Below are 15,593 nucleotides of genomic sequence, written 5' to 3' on the forward strand. Positions count from 1 at the left end.
CCCTGATTGGTAAAAAGATTACTGTGCTGCAGAGCACGTTCGAGGCTCACAAGCGTGCACACACATAAACACACACACGACAGAGGCTTACACACACACACACACACACACACACACTGTGAGGCTGGGTTCAGATTGACAGTGTAACTGCAGCTGGTTATTGAGTAATAGGTATCTTGTAGAGTGGTCTTCTACCACTCTGAGACGAACAGATAGACGGATCACACTGCTGCAGCAGAAAGGATCAGGAAGGGAGAGGAGAGGGGAGGGGGAGAGGAGGAGAGGGGAGGAGAGGAGAGAAGAGGGGGAGGAGAGGAGAGGAGAGGATAGAAGAGGAAAGGGAAGGAGAGGAGAGGGGGAGGAGGGGAGGAGAGGAGAGGAGAGAAGAGGGGCAGAGGAGGAGAGGGGATGAGAGGAGAGGAGAGGAGAGGATAGAAGAGGAGAGGGGAGGAGAGGAGAGATGAGGGGGGAGAGGAGAGAAGAGGAGAGGCTAGAAAAGGAGGAGGAGAGGGGAGGAGAGGGGGAGAGGAGAGGGGAGGGGAGATGAGGAGGAGAGTGGAGGAGAGGAGAGGAGAGGAGAGGAGAGGAGAGGAGAGGAGAGGAGAGGGAGAGAGAAGGAGAAGGGAGGAGAGGAGAGGAGAGGAGGAGACCGTTTAAAAAATGCTTGCTATTTCCTCATAGAGGATGATGTGATCTGGCCAATCCGCGGTCTACTCACATTCATATTTTTCATACCATTCCAACACAGAAAAGCTGCTTTTAACATACTTAATAAAAAAAAAATTGGAAGTAAAACTATGTTACTCACATTATGAAAATACCAAATTCAAGCTGCAAGAAACACAGTGTATTTCAGTTTTGTTGACTGTTCTGCGGTGGTCAATAAATGTCATGTAAATGTTGTGGTGTGTGTTCTCAGATGGTACTATATCGTGGTGGTGCCGGTGTCCCAGTCGTCGTCACGGCTATGGGAGAACCCTGACGAGATGGACCTGGAGGAGGTGAGTCGTTGTATTAGTAGCATCTATTGGTGCAGTAGCCCCAACATCAAGGTTGTCAATGGAAACCCCCCGTACAAGAACTTCATTTAAATAAACTCTAGAGCACTGTGTAGGGAATAGGGTACCGTTTGGGACGCAGCTTCTGAAGCAGTGGTTAAGGACAACATCTACCTACTCCACTGACCTCTCCCTGACCCTCTAACCCCTTGAACTTCAACCTTTAACCTCTAACCTCGAAACCCTGTCCTCAGCTGTTGGAGTCTGACGAGGGTCCTGTCCTGCGTCGGCGGCGCCAGGTTGAACCCACCCGGCCATACATCGCTGCCAAGCTGGCCTCCCTGCCTGCTACGTTCACCCTGGGAGATGAGAAGAGCTACAACGGCTTCTACAACCGCCCCCTGCCCAGTCACCAGCGGTATCTGGCCTTCGTTCTGGCTGCACTGAAAGAGCAAGAGCAGGATAACAGCGACAGACATGTGAGGAATGGAGACACACAGACAGACACACGCACAGACACACACACACACACACACAGATATAGACATGCTGTACCTAGAAAGACTCACATATTGTAGTATGGTAAAACAAAATTGACAGCTTAGAACGTTCTTCCATCACTCTGTAATGGCCTGTATCTTATGCAATGGACATCCAGGCCTATATGGACATCCAGGCCTATATGTGTGGTGTTGCTACACTGACACTAGTAACTCTACTGTTGTACTCTGGGGCTGTGGAGTCAAGTATTTGTCCAGTTGTCAAACAAAACTGAGCCCCAGGCTCTCTCTCTGTGGGACAGGCTGAGTAAAGTCCAGTGCAGGTTGAGTGAAAGTCAGATAGACCCAGACACCGATAGTGCTGAGATGCAGGAGGACCCTGGGTATGCATATTAGGCAGCTAGCTAGCTAGCAGGGCCCTAGCTCTCCCTCTCTCTCTTTCTCTCTCTCTTTTTGTATCTATCTACTGTATCTATCTCTCTCTCTGTGGGACAGGCTGAGTAAAGTCCAGTGCAGGTTGAGTGAAAGTCAGATAGACCCAGACACCGATAGTGCTAACTGAGTCCCGAGTGGCGCAGTGGTCTAAGGCACTGCATTGCAGTGCTAGCTGTGCCACTAGGGATCCTGGTTCGAATCCAGGGAGAAAGAGCTACAACGACAACTCTTGTAGCTGGCAGCGACCGGGAGACCCATGGGGCGGAGCACAATTGGTCCAGGGTAGGGGAGGGAATGGCCGGCAGGGATGTAGCTCAGTTGGTAGAGCATGGCGTTTGCAACGCCAGGGTTGTGGGTTCGATTCCCACGGGGGGCCAGTATGAAAAAAATTATGTATGCACTCACTAACTGTAAGTCGCTCTGGATAAGAGCGTCTGCTAAATGACTAAAATGTAATGCTGGGATGCAGGAGGACCCTGGGTATGCATATTAGGCAGCTAGCTAGCAGGGCCCTATATATCTCTCTCTCTCTCTGGAGTCTGGGACAGACAGAGCCGTGGTAAAACAGGACTAATTGCTGTGAAGCGTGGTCTTAACTGTCCATAAAGCCCCACCATTAACCCTTCCTCTCCGCTTTCAGATGGAAAGAGAGAGAGAGAGTGAGTGTTGGAGGGGGAGGAAAGTGCTCGTGGGGTAGAAGAGGGTGGTGGGGCTTTAGGCATCGGGCGACACTGATGCACTGTACTTCAAAGACGACAGTTAAACCGATTGGCAATGGGAGAACCCTGACACGATCACAATCAATACCTCTGAAGGCTCCTATAACCAAAAAACCAACAATGAAATGCTCACTAGCATCGTATGTCTTGTTGGGTTGTTAAGAAGATCATTGGTGTTGTTTTTTTTCTCAATCCAGCTGAGACTGAGACAACAGCTAAAGAGTAAATGACTTGTGTCTTTACAACATTGCTTCAATCCTTCCTCCAGCCCAGATGTTTAATAATCGTCTCACCACAGCCTTAAACCACCACAAGCAGCACAGAGAGAGAGAGAGAGAGATAAGAGATGAAGATATGAGAGGTAAAGAGAGAGAGAGTGTTTTCATTCATGGACATTAGTATCCCTGAGGCTGATGGGAACTGGGATGAGAGATGCTGGGTGACTATAAACACTATCAACACTATCATTTATACGCAAGCACAGAGAGAGAGAGAGGGGGGGGGGGTGCATGAAATAAATAACATGATGGAGGGAGGAAGGACGGGAAGAGAAATGGAACAAAAGAGAGGAAATAGTCAGGAAGGGAGGGCTTGAGAGAGAGAAGGAAGGAGAGAGTGCAAACATACAGTACCAGTCAAAAGTTTGGACACACCTACTCATTCAAGGGTTTTTCTTAATTTTTTGCTATTTTCTACATTGTAGAATAATAGTGAAGACATCAAAACTATGAAATAACACATATGGAATCATGTAGTAACCAAAAAAGTATTAAAGAAATCAAAATAGATTTTAGATTTTAGATTCTTCAAAGTAGCCACCCTTTGCCTTGATGACAGCTTTGCACACTCTTGGCATTCTCTCAACCAGCTTCATGAGGTAGTCACCTGGAATGCTTTTCCAACAGTCTTGAAGGAGTTCCCACATATGCTGAGCACTTGTTGGCTGCTTTTCCTTCACTCTGCGGTCCAACTCATACCAAACCATCTCAATTGGGTTGAAGTCGGGTGATTGTGGAGGCCAGGTCATCTGATGCAGCACTCCATCACTCTCCTTAATAATAATAATAATAATAATAATATGCCATTTAGCAGACGCTTTTATCCAAAGCGACTTACAGTCATGCGTGCATACATTTTTGTGTATGGGTGGTCCCGGGGATCGAACCCACTACCTTGGCGTTACAAGCGCCGTGCTCTACCAGTTGAGCTACAGAGGACAAATAGCCCTTACACATCCTGGAGGTGTGTTTTGGGTCATTGTCCTGTTGAATAACAAATTATAGTTCCTCTAAGCGCAAACCAGATGGGATGGCGTATCGCTGCAGAATGCTGTGGTAGCCATGCTGGTTAAGTGTGCCTTGAATTCTAAAGAAATCACTGACAGTGTCACCAGCAAACCACCCCCAAACCATCACACCTCCTCCCCCATCCTTCACGGTTGGAACCACACATGTGGAGATCATCCATTCACCTATTCTGCGTCTCACAAAGACACGGCCGTTGGACACAAAAATCTCAAATTTGGACTCATCAGACCAAAGGACAGATGATTTCCACCAGTCTAATGTCCATTGCTCGTGTTTCTTGGCCCAAGCAAGGCTGTTCTTCTTATTGGTGTCTTTTCGTAGGCGTTTCTTTGCAGCAATTAGACCATGAAGGCATGATTCACGCAGTCTCCTCTGAACAGTTGATGTTGAGATGTGTCTGTTACTTGAACTCTGTGATGCATTTATTTGGGCTGCAATCTGGGGTGCAGTTAATTGCCGATTTCTGAGGCTGGTAACTCTAATGAACTTATCCTCTGCAGCAGAGGTAACTCTGGGTCTTCCATTCCTGTGGAGGTCCTCATGAAAGCCAGTTTCATCATAGCGCTTGATGGTTTTTGCGACTGCACTTGAAGAAACTTTCAAAGTTCTTGAAATGTCTTAAAGTAATGATGGACTGTCATTTCGCTTTGCTTATTTGAGCTGTTCTTGCCATAATATGGACTTGGTCTTTTACCAAATAGGGCTATTTTCTGTGTACCAACCCTACCTTGTCACAATACAACTGATTGGCTCAAAGAAATTAAAAAGGAAAGAAATTCAACAAATTAACTTTTAACAAGGCACACCTGTTAATTGAAATGCATTCCAGGTGACTACCTCATGAAGCTGGTTGAGAGAATGCCAAGAGTGTGCAACACTGTCATCAAGGCAAAGGGTGGCTACTTTGAAGAATCTAAAATGTAAAATATATTTTGATTTGTTTATCACTTTTTTGGTTACTACGTGATTCCATATGTGTTATTTCATAGTTTTGATGTCTTCACTATTATTCTACAATGTAGAAAATAGTTTTAAAACATAACGAAAAACCTTTGAACGAGTAGGTGTGTCCAAACATTTGACTGGAACTGTGTGTCTCAGTAACTTTATTATGGAAGGTGAGCAAAAGGAGTGGAGAAGAGACGGACAGAGGAGGAGGAGTGGGGAGACAGAGGAGGAGGAGTGGGGAGACAGAGGAGGAGGAGTGGGGAGACAGAGGAGGAGGAGTGGGGATACAGAGGAGGAGGAGTGGGGAGACAGAGGAGGAGGAGTGGGGAGACAGAGGAGGAGGAGGAGTGGGGAGACAGAGGAGGAGGAGTGGGGAGACAGAGGAGGAGGAGGAGTGGGGAGACAGAGGAGGAGGAGGAGTGGGGAGACAGAGGAGGAGGAGTGGGGAGACAGAGGAGGAGGAGTGGGGAGACAGAGGAGGAGGAGGAGGAGGAGTGGGGAGACAGAGGAGGAGGAGTGGGGAGACAGAGGAGGAGGAGGAGTGGGGAGACAGAGGAGGAGGAGGAGGAGGAGTGGGGAGACAGAGGAGGAGGAGTGGGGAGACAGAGGAGTGGGGAGACAGAGGAGGAGGAGTGGGGAGACAGAGGAGGAGGAGTGGGGAGACAGAGGAGGAGGAGTGGGGAGACAGAGGAGGAGGAGGAGGAGGAGGAGTGGGGAGACAGAGGAGGAGGAGTGGGGAGACAGAGGAGGATGAGTGGGGAGACAGAGGAGGAGGATGAGGAGGAGTGGGGAGACAGATGAGGAGGAGTGGGGAGACAGAGGAGGAGGAGGAGTGGGGAGACAGAGGAGGAGGAGTGGGGAGACAGAGGAGGAGGAGTGGGGAGACAGAGGAGGAGGAGTGGGGAGACAGAGGAGGAGGAGTGGGGAGACTGAGGAGGAGGAGTGGGGAGACAGAGGAGGAGGAGTGGGGAGACTGAGGAGGAGGAGTGGGGAGACAGAGGAGGAGGAGTGGGGAGACAGAGGAGGAGGAGTGGGGAGACTGAGGAGGAGGAGGAGTGGGGAGACAGAGGAGGAGGAGTGGGGAGACTGAGGAGGAGGAGTGGGGAGACTGAGGAGGAGGAGGAGTGGGGAGACTGAGGAGGAGGAGGAGTGGGGAGACAGAGGAGGAGGAGTGGGGAGACAGAGGAGGAGGAGTGGGGAGACTGAGGAGGAGGAGTGGGGAGACTGAGGAGGAGGAGTGGGGAGACAGAGGAGGAGGAGTGGGGAGACTGAGGAGGAGGAGTGGGGAGACAGAGGAGGAGGAGTGGGGAGACAGAGGAGGAGGAGTGGGGAGACAGAGGAGGAGGAGTGGGGAGACAGAGGAGGAGGAGTGGGGAGACAGAGGAGGAGGAGTGGGGAGACTGAGGAGGAGGAGTGGGGAGACTGAGGAGGAGGAGGAGTGGGGAGACTGAGGAGGAGGAGGAGTGGGGAGACTGAGGAGGAGGAGGAGTGGGGAGACAGAGGAGGAGGAGGAGGAGGAGTGGGGAGACTGAGGAGGAGGAGTGGGGAGACTGAACAGAAAGAGACCGATAGAGAGAGGAGGAGTTTAGAGAGAGAAAGGAGGAGAGGAGAGGCTTAATGGAGATGAGACCGATAGAGGAGAGAAGGGTCATGGAGCAGGGTTGGTGTTGGCCTGAGGCTCTATCTCTGTTCTTCTTTGATACAGATATGAGGAGGAGCACTCAGCGAGAGAGGGAGAGAGGCACTCACTAAAGCTGCCACTCTGGCATTACTGCATCCTCTCTCTGGCTCTCCTCTCCTCTCCTCTCCTTTCCTTTCCTTTCCTCTCCTTTCATTTCCTCTCCTCTCCTCTCCTCTCCTCTCCTCTCCTCTCCTCTCCTCTCCTCTCCTCTCCTCTCCTCTCCTCTCCTCTCCTTTCCTCTCATTTCCTTTCCTATCCTCTCCTTTCCTCTCCCTCTCCTCTCCTTTCCTTTCCTCTCCTTTCCTTTCCTCTCCTCTCCTCTCCTTTCCTTTCCTCTCCACTCCTTTCCTTTCCTCTCCTATCCTTTCCTCTCATTTCCTTTCCTTTCCTCTCCTCTCCTCTCCTCTCCTCTCCTCTCCTCTCCTCTCCTCTCCTCTCCTCTCCTCTCCTCTCCTCTCCTCTCCTCTCCTCTCCTCTCCTCTCCTCTAATTTCCTTTCCTATCATCTTCTTTCCTATCTTCTCCTTTCCTCTCCTCCCACACACACTCAACTTAGTTTTCACTTTCTTTATCATTCTCTCTCCCTTTCTCCTCATATAGCTCATTCTCTCTCCCTTTCTCCTCATATAGCTCATTCTCTCTCCCTTTCTCCTCATATAGCTCATTCTCTCTCCCTTTCTCCTCATATAGCTCATTCTCTCTCCCTTTCTCCTCATATAGCTCATTCTCTCTCTTTTTCTTCTTCATCTCTCTCTCTCTCCTCATCTTTTCATTCGTCAGGTAGCCTAGCTTGCTGGTTGCTGGTTCGAATCCCCGAGCCGACTAGTTGAAAATTCTGCCAATGTGCAACTAACATGGATACTATTGAAACACCTATTATATGAACTCACATAGACACGTTGAGATGTATTGACACGCTGCCTTGTCGACACGTTGAGATGTATTGAGACACTGCCTTGTCGACACGTTGAGATGTATTGAGACACTGCCTTGTCGACACGTTGAGATGTATTGAGACACTGCCTTGTCGACACGTTGAGATGTATTGAGACACTGCCTTGTCGACACGTTGAGATGTATTGAGACACTGCCTTGTCGACACGTTGAGATGTATTGAGACACTGCCTTGTCGACACGTTGAGATGTATTGAGACACTGCCTTGTCGACACGTTGAGATGTATTGAGACACTGCCTTGTCGACACGTTGAGATGTATTGAGACACTGCCTTGTCGACACGTTGAGATGTATTGAGACACTGCCTTGTCGACACGTTGAGATGTATTGAGACACTGCCTTGTCGACACGTTGAGATGTATTGAGACACTGCCTTGTCGACACGTTGAGATGTATTGAGACACTGCCTTGTCGACACGTTGAGATGTATTGAGACACTGCCTTGTCGACACGTTGAGATGTATTGAGACACTGCCTTGTCGACACGTTGAGATGTATTGAGACACTGCCTTGTCGACACGTTGAGATGTATTGAGACACTGCCTTGTCGACACGTTGAGATGTATTGAGACACTGCCTTGTCGACACGTTGAGATGTATTGAGACACTGCCTTGTCGACACGTTGAGATGTATTGAGACACTGCCTTATCGACACGTTGAGATGTATTGAGACACTGCCTTGTCGACACGTTGAGATGTATTGAGACACTGCCTTGTCTTATGCAATGGCCATCCAGGCCTATATGTGTGGCGTTGCTACACTGACACTAGTAACTGTACTGTTGTACTCTGGGGGCTGTGGAGTCAAGTATTTGTCCAGTTGTCAAACAAAACTGAGCCCCAGGCTCTCTCTGTGGGACAGGCTGAGTAAAGTCCAGTGCAGGTTGAGTGAAAGTCAGATAGACCCAGACACCGATAGTGCTGAGATGCAGGAGGACCCTGGGTATGCATATTAGGCAGCTAGCTAGCTAGCAGGGCCCAAGCTCTCCCTCTCTCTGTTTCTCTCTCTCTTTTTGTATCTATCTACTGTATCTATCTCTGTCTCTCTCTCTGTCTCTCTCTTTCTCTGTCTCTCTCTCTGTCTCTCTCTTTCTCTGTCTCTCTCTCTCACTCTCTCTCTGTCTCTCTCTCTGTGTCTCTCTCTGTCTCTCTCTCTCTTTATCTCTCTTTCTCTCTCTCTGTCTTTTCTCTCTCTCTCTCTCTCTCTCTCTCTCTCTCTCTGTCTCTCTCTGTCTTTTTCTCTCTCTCTCTGTCTCTCTCTCTCTCTCTCTCTCTCTCTCTCTCTCTCTCTCTGTCTCTCTCTCTGTCTTTTTCAATCTCTCTCTCTATCTCTGTCTCTCTCTGTCTTTTTCTCTATCTCTCTGTCTTTCTCTCTGTCTCTCTCTCTATCTCTCTGTCTCTCTCTGTATCTCTCTCTCTCTCTCTCTCTCTCTCTCTCTCTCTCTCTCTCTCTCTCTCTCTCTCTCTCTCTCTCTCTCTCTCTCTCTCCCTGTCTCTATCTGTCTCTCTCTCTGTCTCTCGCTCTCTCTCTCTCTCTCTCTCTCTCTCTCTCTCTCTCTCTCTCTGTCTCTCTCTGTCTCTCTCTCTCTCTATCTCTCTGTCTCTCTCTGTCTCTCTCTCTGTCTCTCTCTCTCTCTCTCTCTCTCTCTCTCTGTCTCTCTCTCTGTCTCTCTCTGTCTCTCTCTATATCTCTATCTCTCTGTCTCTCTCTCTGTCTCTCTCTGTCTCTCTCTCTGTCTCTCTGTCTCGCTGTCTCTCTGTCTCTCTCTGTCTCTGTCTTGGTCACTCTGTCTCTCTGTCTCTCTCTCTATCTCTCTGTCTCTATGTCTCTCTCTATCTCTCTGTCTCTCTTTCTCTCTCTGTCTCTCTCTGTCTCTCTCTCTCTCTGTCTCTCTCTGTCTCTCTCTATCTCTCTCTATCTCTCTGTCTCTCTCTCTGTCTCTTTCTCTCTCTATCTCTCTCTCTCTCTCTCCATCTCTCTGTCTCTCTTTCTCTCTCTCTGTCTCTCTGTCGCTCTGTCTCCCTGTCGCTCTGTCTCCCTGTTGCTCTTTCTCCCAGTCTCCCTATCTCTCTGTCTCCCTGTCTCCCTGTCTCTCTGTCGCTCTGTCTCCCTGTCTCCCAGTCTCTCTGTCTCTCTGTCTCCCTGTCGCTCTGTTTCTCTGTCTCCCTGTCGCTCTGTCTCTCTGTCTCTCTGTCTCCCAGTCTCTCTGTCTCCCTGTCGCTCTGTCTCCCAGTCTCTCTGTCTCTCTGTCTCCCTGTCGCTCTGTCTCTCTGTCTCCCTGTCGCTCTGTCTCTCTGTCTCTCTGGCTCCCTGTCGCTCTGTCTCTCTGTCTCCCTGTCTCTCTGTCTCCCTGTCACTCTGTCTCTCTGTCTCCCTGTCGCTCTGTCTCTCTGTCTCCCTGTCGCTCTGTCTCCCAGTCTCTCTGTCTCTCTGTCTCCCTGTCGCTCTGTCTCTCTGTCTCCCTGTCGCTCTGTCTCCCAGTCTCTCTGTCTCTCTGTCTCCCTGTCGCTCTGTCTCTCTGTCTCCCTGTCGCTCTGTCTCCCTGTCTCTCTGTCTCCCAGTCTCCCTATCTCTCTGTCTCTCTGTCTCCCTGTCGCTCTGTCTCTCTTTCTCTCTGTCTCCCAGTCTCCCTATCTCTCTGTCTCTCTGTCTCCCTGTCGCTCTGTCTCTCTGTCTCCCAGTCTCCCTATCTCTCTGTCTCTCTGTCTCCCTGTCGCTCTGTCTCTCTTTCTCTCTGTCTCCCAGTCTCCCTATCTCTCTGTCTCTCTGTCTCCCTGTCGCTCTGTCGCTCTGTCTCTCTGTCTCCCAGTCTCCCTATCTCTCTGTCGCTCTGTCTCCCTGTCTGGCCCAGGAGTTAAAAACATAAGAGACAACTCCATGATACTCTTCAGCTCATTTCTGTCTTATCTTACCAATTAATGTCGGTGCTGTGTGTTTAAGAGCAGTGCGTGTGCGCGTGTGTGTGTTTAAGAGCAGTGCGTGTGCGTGTGTGTGTGTGTGTGTGTGTGTTTAAGAGCAGTGCGTGTGCGTGTGTGTGTGTTTAAGAGTAGAGTGCTGCGACGACTAATGATCCAGATTACTGCCCACCCCTCCTAGTGCCATACCGGGTGATGGAGAGAGGAGAGAGGGCTGCTATCTGTCTGCATGTCCTCCCGCTCTCTCCCTTCCTCTCTTTCCCTCTCTTTCTCTCTCTTTCTCTCCCCATCTCTCCCTCCCTCTTTCTCTGTATCCTCCTCTCCTCTTCTCTCCCTCCCTCTATCCTCTCTATCTCTCTCTCTTTCTATCATTCTCTCTCTCTCTCTCCATCCCTCTTTCTCTGTATCCTTCTCTCCTCTTCTCTCCCTCCCTCTATCCTCTCTATCTCTCTCTCTTTCTATCCTTCTCTCTCTCTCCCTCCATCCCTCGGCAGATAAAGGAGTCACACTGAGCTGTAATAACTATCTGATTGCTCTTCCTTCCTCCTTCTGTCTTTTAACCCCGCTCCCTCTCTTTCTCTTAACTCATATCAGATGTATCATTTAAAACAGATGGGAATAGCCCTGCTCCCCTCCTCCCCTCTCCCTCCCTCCCTCCCATTATTTCGCCGGTCCCACTCTCCTCTCTTTCGTCACGGTATGAACCCTAATGATGAGGAGTCCTCTCCTCTAACCCCATTTATGTCAGATGCCAAGAGATACACACACTCTGTTCTCCTTCTCGCTCTCATATCAATTTCAATTTCAATTTAAGGGCTTTTTTGGCATGGGAAACGTATGTTAACATTGCCAAAGCAAGTGAAGTAGATAATAAACAAAAGTGAAATAAACAAGAAATATTAATAGTGAACATTACACTCAGAAGCTCCAAAATAATAAAGACATTTCAAATGTCATATTATGTATATACAGTGTTGTAATGGTGTGCAAATAGTTAAAGTACAAATGGGAAAATAAATAAACATAAATATGGGTTGTATTTACAATGGTGTTTGTTCTTTACTGGTTGCCCTTTTCTTGTGGCAACAGGTCACAAATCTTGCTATTGTGATGGCACACTGTGATATTTCACCCAGTAGATATGGGAGTTTATCAAAATTGGGTTTGTTTTCGAATTCTTTGTGGATCTGTGTAATCTGAGGGAAATATGTGTCTCTAATATGGTCATACATTTGGCAGGAAGTTAGGAAGTGCAGCTCAGTTTCCACCTCATTTTGTGGGCAGTGTGCACATAGCCTGTCTTTTCTTGAGAGCCAGGTCTGCCTACGGCGGCCTTTCTCAATAGCAAGGCTATGCTCACTGAGTCTGTACATATTCAAAGATTTCCTTAATTCTGGGTCAGTCACAGAGGTCAGGTATTCTGCCACTGTGTACTCTCTGTTTAGGGCCAAATAGCATTCTAGTTTGCTCTGTTTTTTTGTAAATTCTTTCCAATGTGTCAAGTAATTATATTTTTGTTTTCTCATGATTTGGTTTCTGACATGCTTTTCCTTCTTTTTCCTGTATTGTATTGTTTTAGTGATTCACCATAGTGAAGGCTCAGGTTTTCTGGGTCTCTATGTTTTTGGTTGGATAGGTCAAATATACTGTTTAGGTTTTTTACTGCCAAGTTTACACCTTCACTATTACAGTGGAACGTTTTGTCCAGGAAGTTGTCTAAAAGGGATTGAATTTGTTGTTGCCTAATTGTTTTTTTGGTAGGTTTCCGCACTACTTTCACACTAATTTCTTAATATTATTCAGTTTTGATGCCTCATGATTGAGTATTGTTCTGTTCAAGTAGACTGTGATTTTGCTGTGGTCTGATAGGGGTGTCAGTGGGCTGACTGTGAACGCTCTGAGAGACTCTGGGTTAAGGTCAGTGATAAAGTAGTCTACAGTACTACTGCCAAGAGATGAGCTATAGGTGTACCTACCATAGGAGTCCCCTCGAAGCCTACCATTGACTATGTACATACCCAGCCTGCGACAGAGCTGCAGGAGTTGTGACCCGTTTTTGTTGGTTATGTTGTCGTAGTTGTGCCTAGGGGCGCATATGGGGGATGGAATGCTGTCACCTCCAGGTAGGTGTTTGTCCCCCTGTCTGCTGAGGGTGTCAGGTTCTTGTCCAGTTCTGGCATTTAGGTTGCAACAGACTAGTACAGTTAGGATTGCTCTATACCAAAGTACCATACCCCCTGAGTCCCTTCCCTGTTTCACACCTGTACGTTTGGTGGATGGGACTACCAGCTCTCTAATCTAGAGGGCAACCAGTGGGTCCGTCTCCTCTATACCATGTTTCTTGTAGGATGACAATGTCTGTATTTCTTTGGTGAAGTCCAGGTTCCTGCTCTTTAGGCCAAAGGCAGATGACCTCAGACCTTGGATATAGTGGGGGCTTTGTGTTCTCTCTCTCTCTCTCTCTCTGTCTCTCTCTCTCTCTCTCTCTCTCTCTCTCTCTCTCTCTCTCTCTCTCTCTCTTTTTCTTTCTCTCTTTCTCTCTCTCTCTCACTCTCTCTCTCTGTGTCTCTCTCTCTCTCTCTCTCTCCCTCTATCTCTCTCTCTCTCTCTCTTTCTCTTTTTCTTTCTCTCTTTCTCTCTCTCTGTCTCGTTCTCTCTATCTCTCTCTTTCCCTCTCCCTCCCTCTCTCTCTCTCTCAATTCAATTTCAATTTCAATTTCAATTTAAGGGCTTTATTGGCATGGGAAACGTATGTTAACATTGCCAAAGCAAGTGAAGTAGATAGTAAACAAAAGTGAAATAAACAATAAATATTAACAGTAAACATTACACTCAGAAGTTCCAAAAGAATAAAGACATTTCAAATGTCATATTATGTATATATACAGTGTTGTAACAATGTGCAAATAGTTAAAGTACAAATGGGAAAATAAATGAACATAAATATGGGTTGTATTTACAATGGTGTTTGTTCTTCACTGGTTGCCCTTTTCTTGTGGCAACAGGTCACAAATATTGCAGCTGTGATGGCACACTGTGGTTTTTCACCCAGTAGATAAGGGAGTTTATCAAAATTGGATTTGTTTTCGAATTCTTTGTGGATCGCTGTAATCTGAGGGAAATATGTGTCTCTAATATGGTCATACATTTGGCAGGAGGTTAGGAAGTGCAGCTCAGTTTCCACCTCATTTTGTGGGCAGTGTGCACATAGCCTGTCTTCTCTTGAGAGCCAGGTCTGCCTACGGCGGCCTTTCTCAATAGCAAGGCTATGCTCACTGAGTCTGTACACAGTCAAAGCTTTCCTTAAGTTTGGGTCAGTCACAGTGGTCAGGTATTCTGCCACTGTGTACTCTCTCTCTCTCTCTCTCTCTCTCTCTCTCTCTCTCTCTCTCTCTCTCTCTCTCACTCTCTCTCTCTCTCTCTCTCTCTCTCTCGCTGTCGCTTCTTGGTTCTTTGAAACCTTACCAATATGTATTCTAACTCTCTCCCTCCCTCTCTCCTGTAGAGAACATTCTCAGCCAGTCCGTACTCGGACCCTATCCAGGTGTCTCCCAACGTGTCCAGGAGTGTAGAGCAGCCGGAGATGTTGTGGGTCCTGGGTCCTGTCCTGGCTGTGGTGCTCATCATCGTCATCGTCATCACCATCCTACTCATCAAGAGGTAAGAAACTGGAGGAGTTTGTGTGTGTGTGTGTCGCAGGGACTTTGGTCTCAGTGGGACTTCCCTTCATAAATAACGGTTTTGCGAAACCGCCTTGATGCAGGTTTCCACGCGTTGCATCAGCGATTGTGAGTGTCGCCAAAGATACACTGCGCCCCTCTCTCTGCACCTGCTGTGTGTTTCCCTGAAACTGAAAAACCTTCCAACTCTTATATATGGTCCTAAATGCTACCCTATTACCAATGTAGTGCACTATTTTTGACTTGGAGCCAACATTTACATTTACATTTTAGTCATTTGGCAGACGCTCTTATCCAGAGTGCATACATTATTTTATTTTTTATACTGGCCCCTCGTGGAAATCGAACCCACAACCCTGGTGTTGCAAACGCCATGCTCTACCCAACTGAGCTACATCCCTGCCGGCCATTCCCTCCCCTGGACCAATTGTGCGTCCGCCCCCATGGGTCTCCCGGTCGCGACCGGCTACAAACAGAGCCTGGATTCGAACCAGGATCTCTAGTGGCACAGCTAGCACTGCCTTAGACCACTGCGATACAGTGCCTTAGACCACTGCGCCACTCGGGAACAAGACCAAATAACCCACTAGTTTATCCTTTTAATCTGTTCAGGTTCCAGAAAGTTCTGTTCCTTCTTTTGTCCTCGTCTAAAGTGTGACTTTTTAGAAGTCTGAGTAATTTCATTAAAAGCCTAGTTGTCCATAAACTCTACATCTAAGAACATTCACACAGCAGGGAGACTTTCACACTCTGACACACCTCAGTGAAAAGGGAAGTAGTATTTCAGTGTTTTATCCCACCTCTCATCTCTCTACCTCTCTACCTCTCCATCTCTCCATCTCTCTACCTCTCTACCTCTCCACCTCTCCATCTCTCCCACCTCTCCACCTCTCCACCTCTCTACCTCTCTATACCTCTCTACCTCTCCACCTCTCCATCTCTCCCACCTCTCCACCTCTCTACCTCTCTACCTCTCCACCTCTCCATCTCTCCCACCTCTCCACCTCTCCACCTCTCCACCTCTCCACCTCTCATCTCTCCACCTCTCCATCTCTCATCTCTCCACCCTCTCCACCTCTCCATCTCCCCCACCTCTCCACCTCTCATCTCTCCACCTCTCCATCTCCCCCACCTCTCCACCTCTCATCTCTCCATCTCTCCACCTCTCATCTCTCCACCTCTCATCTCTCCATCTCTCCACCTCTCATCTCTCCATCTCTCCATCTCTCCACCCTCCCACCTCTCATCTCTCCACCTCTCCACCTCTCTCCCATCTCTCCACCTCTCATCTCTCCACCTCTCATCTCTCCACCCTCTCCCACCTCTCCACCTCTCCCATCTCTCCACCTCTCATCTCTCCCACCTCTCATCTCTCCACCTCTCCCACCTCTCCACTTTTCCACCTCTCCACCTCTCCACCTCTCCACTTTTCACACCTCTCCACCTCTCCACC

At 48.4% G+C, this 15,593-nt stretch overlaps 1 protein-coding gene across 1 annotated transcript in view; it reads left to right on the plus strand.

Annotated features, from left to right (window-relative positions):
* The window catches only part of LOC311126193 (receptor-type tyrosine-protein phosphatase F-like), a gene marked incomplete at both ends in the record, with an annotated part of 50,018 nt that extends 35,898 nt beyond the window's left edge, over positions 1-14,120 (plus strand). The window contains 3 exons of the mRNA XM_084200210.1: positions 920-1,001; positions 1,253-1,477; positions 13,966-14,120. Coding sequence (XP_084056336.1) covers positions 920-1,001; positions 1,253-1,477; positions 13,966-14,120 — 462 coding nt within the window. The remainder of the gene's footprint in view (positions 1-919; positions 1,002-1,252; positions 1,478-13,965) is intronic.
* Positions 14,121-15,593: the final 1,473 nt, after the last annotated feature.

This window comes from Coregonus lavaretus (assembly GCF_964263955.1).
Source record: "Coregonus lavaretus genome assembly, contig: HAP1_SCAFFOLD_3802, whole genome shotgun sequence".
Lineage (NCBI taxonomy): Eukaryota > Metazoa > Chordata > Actinopteri > Salmoniformes > Salmonidae > Coregonus > Coregonus lavaretus.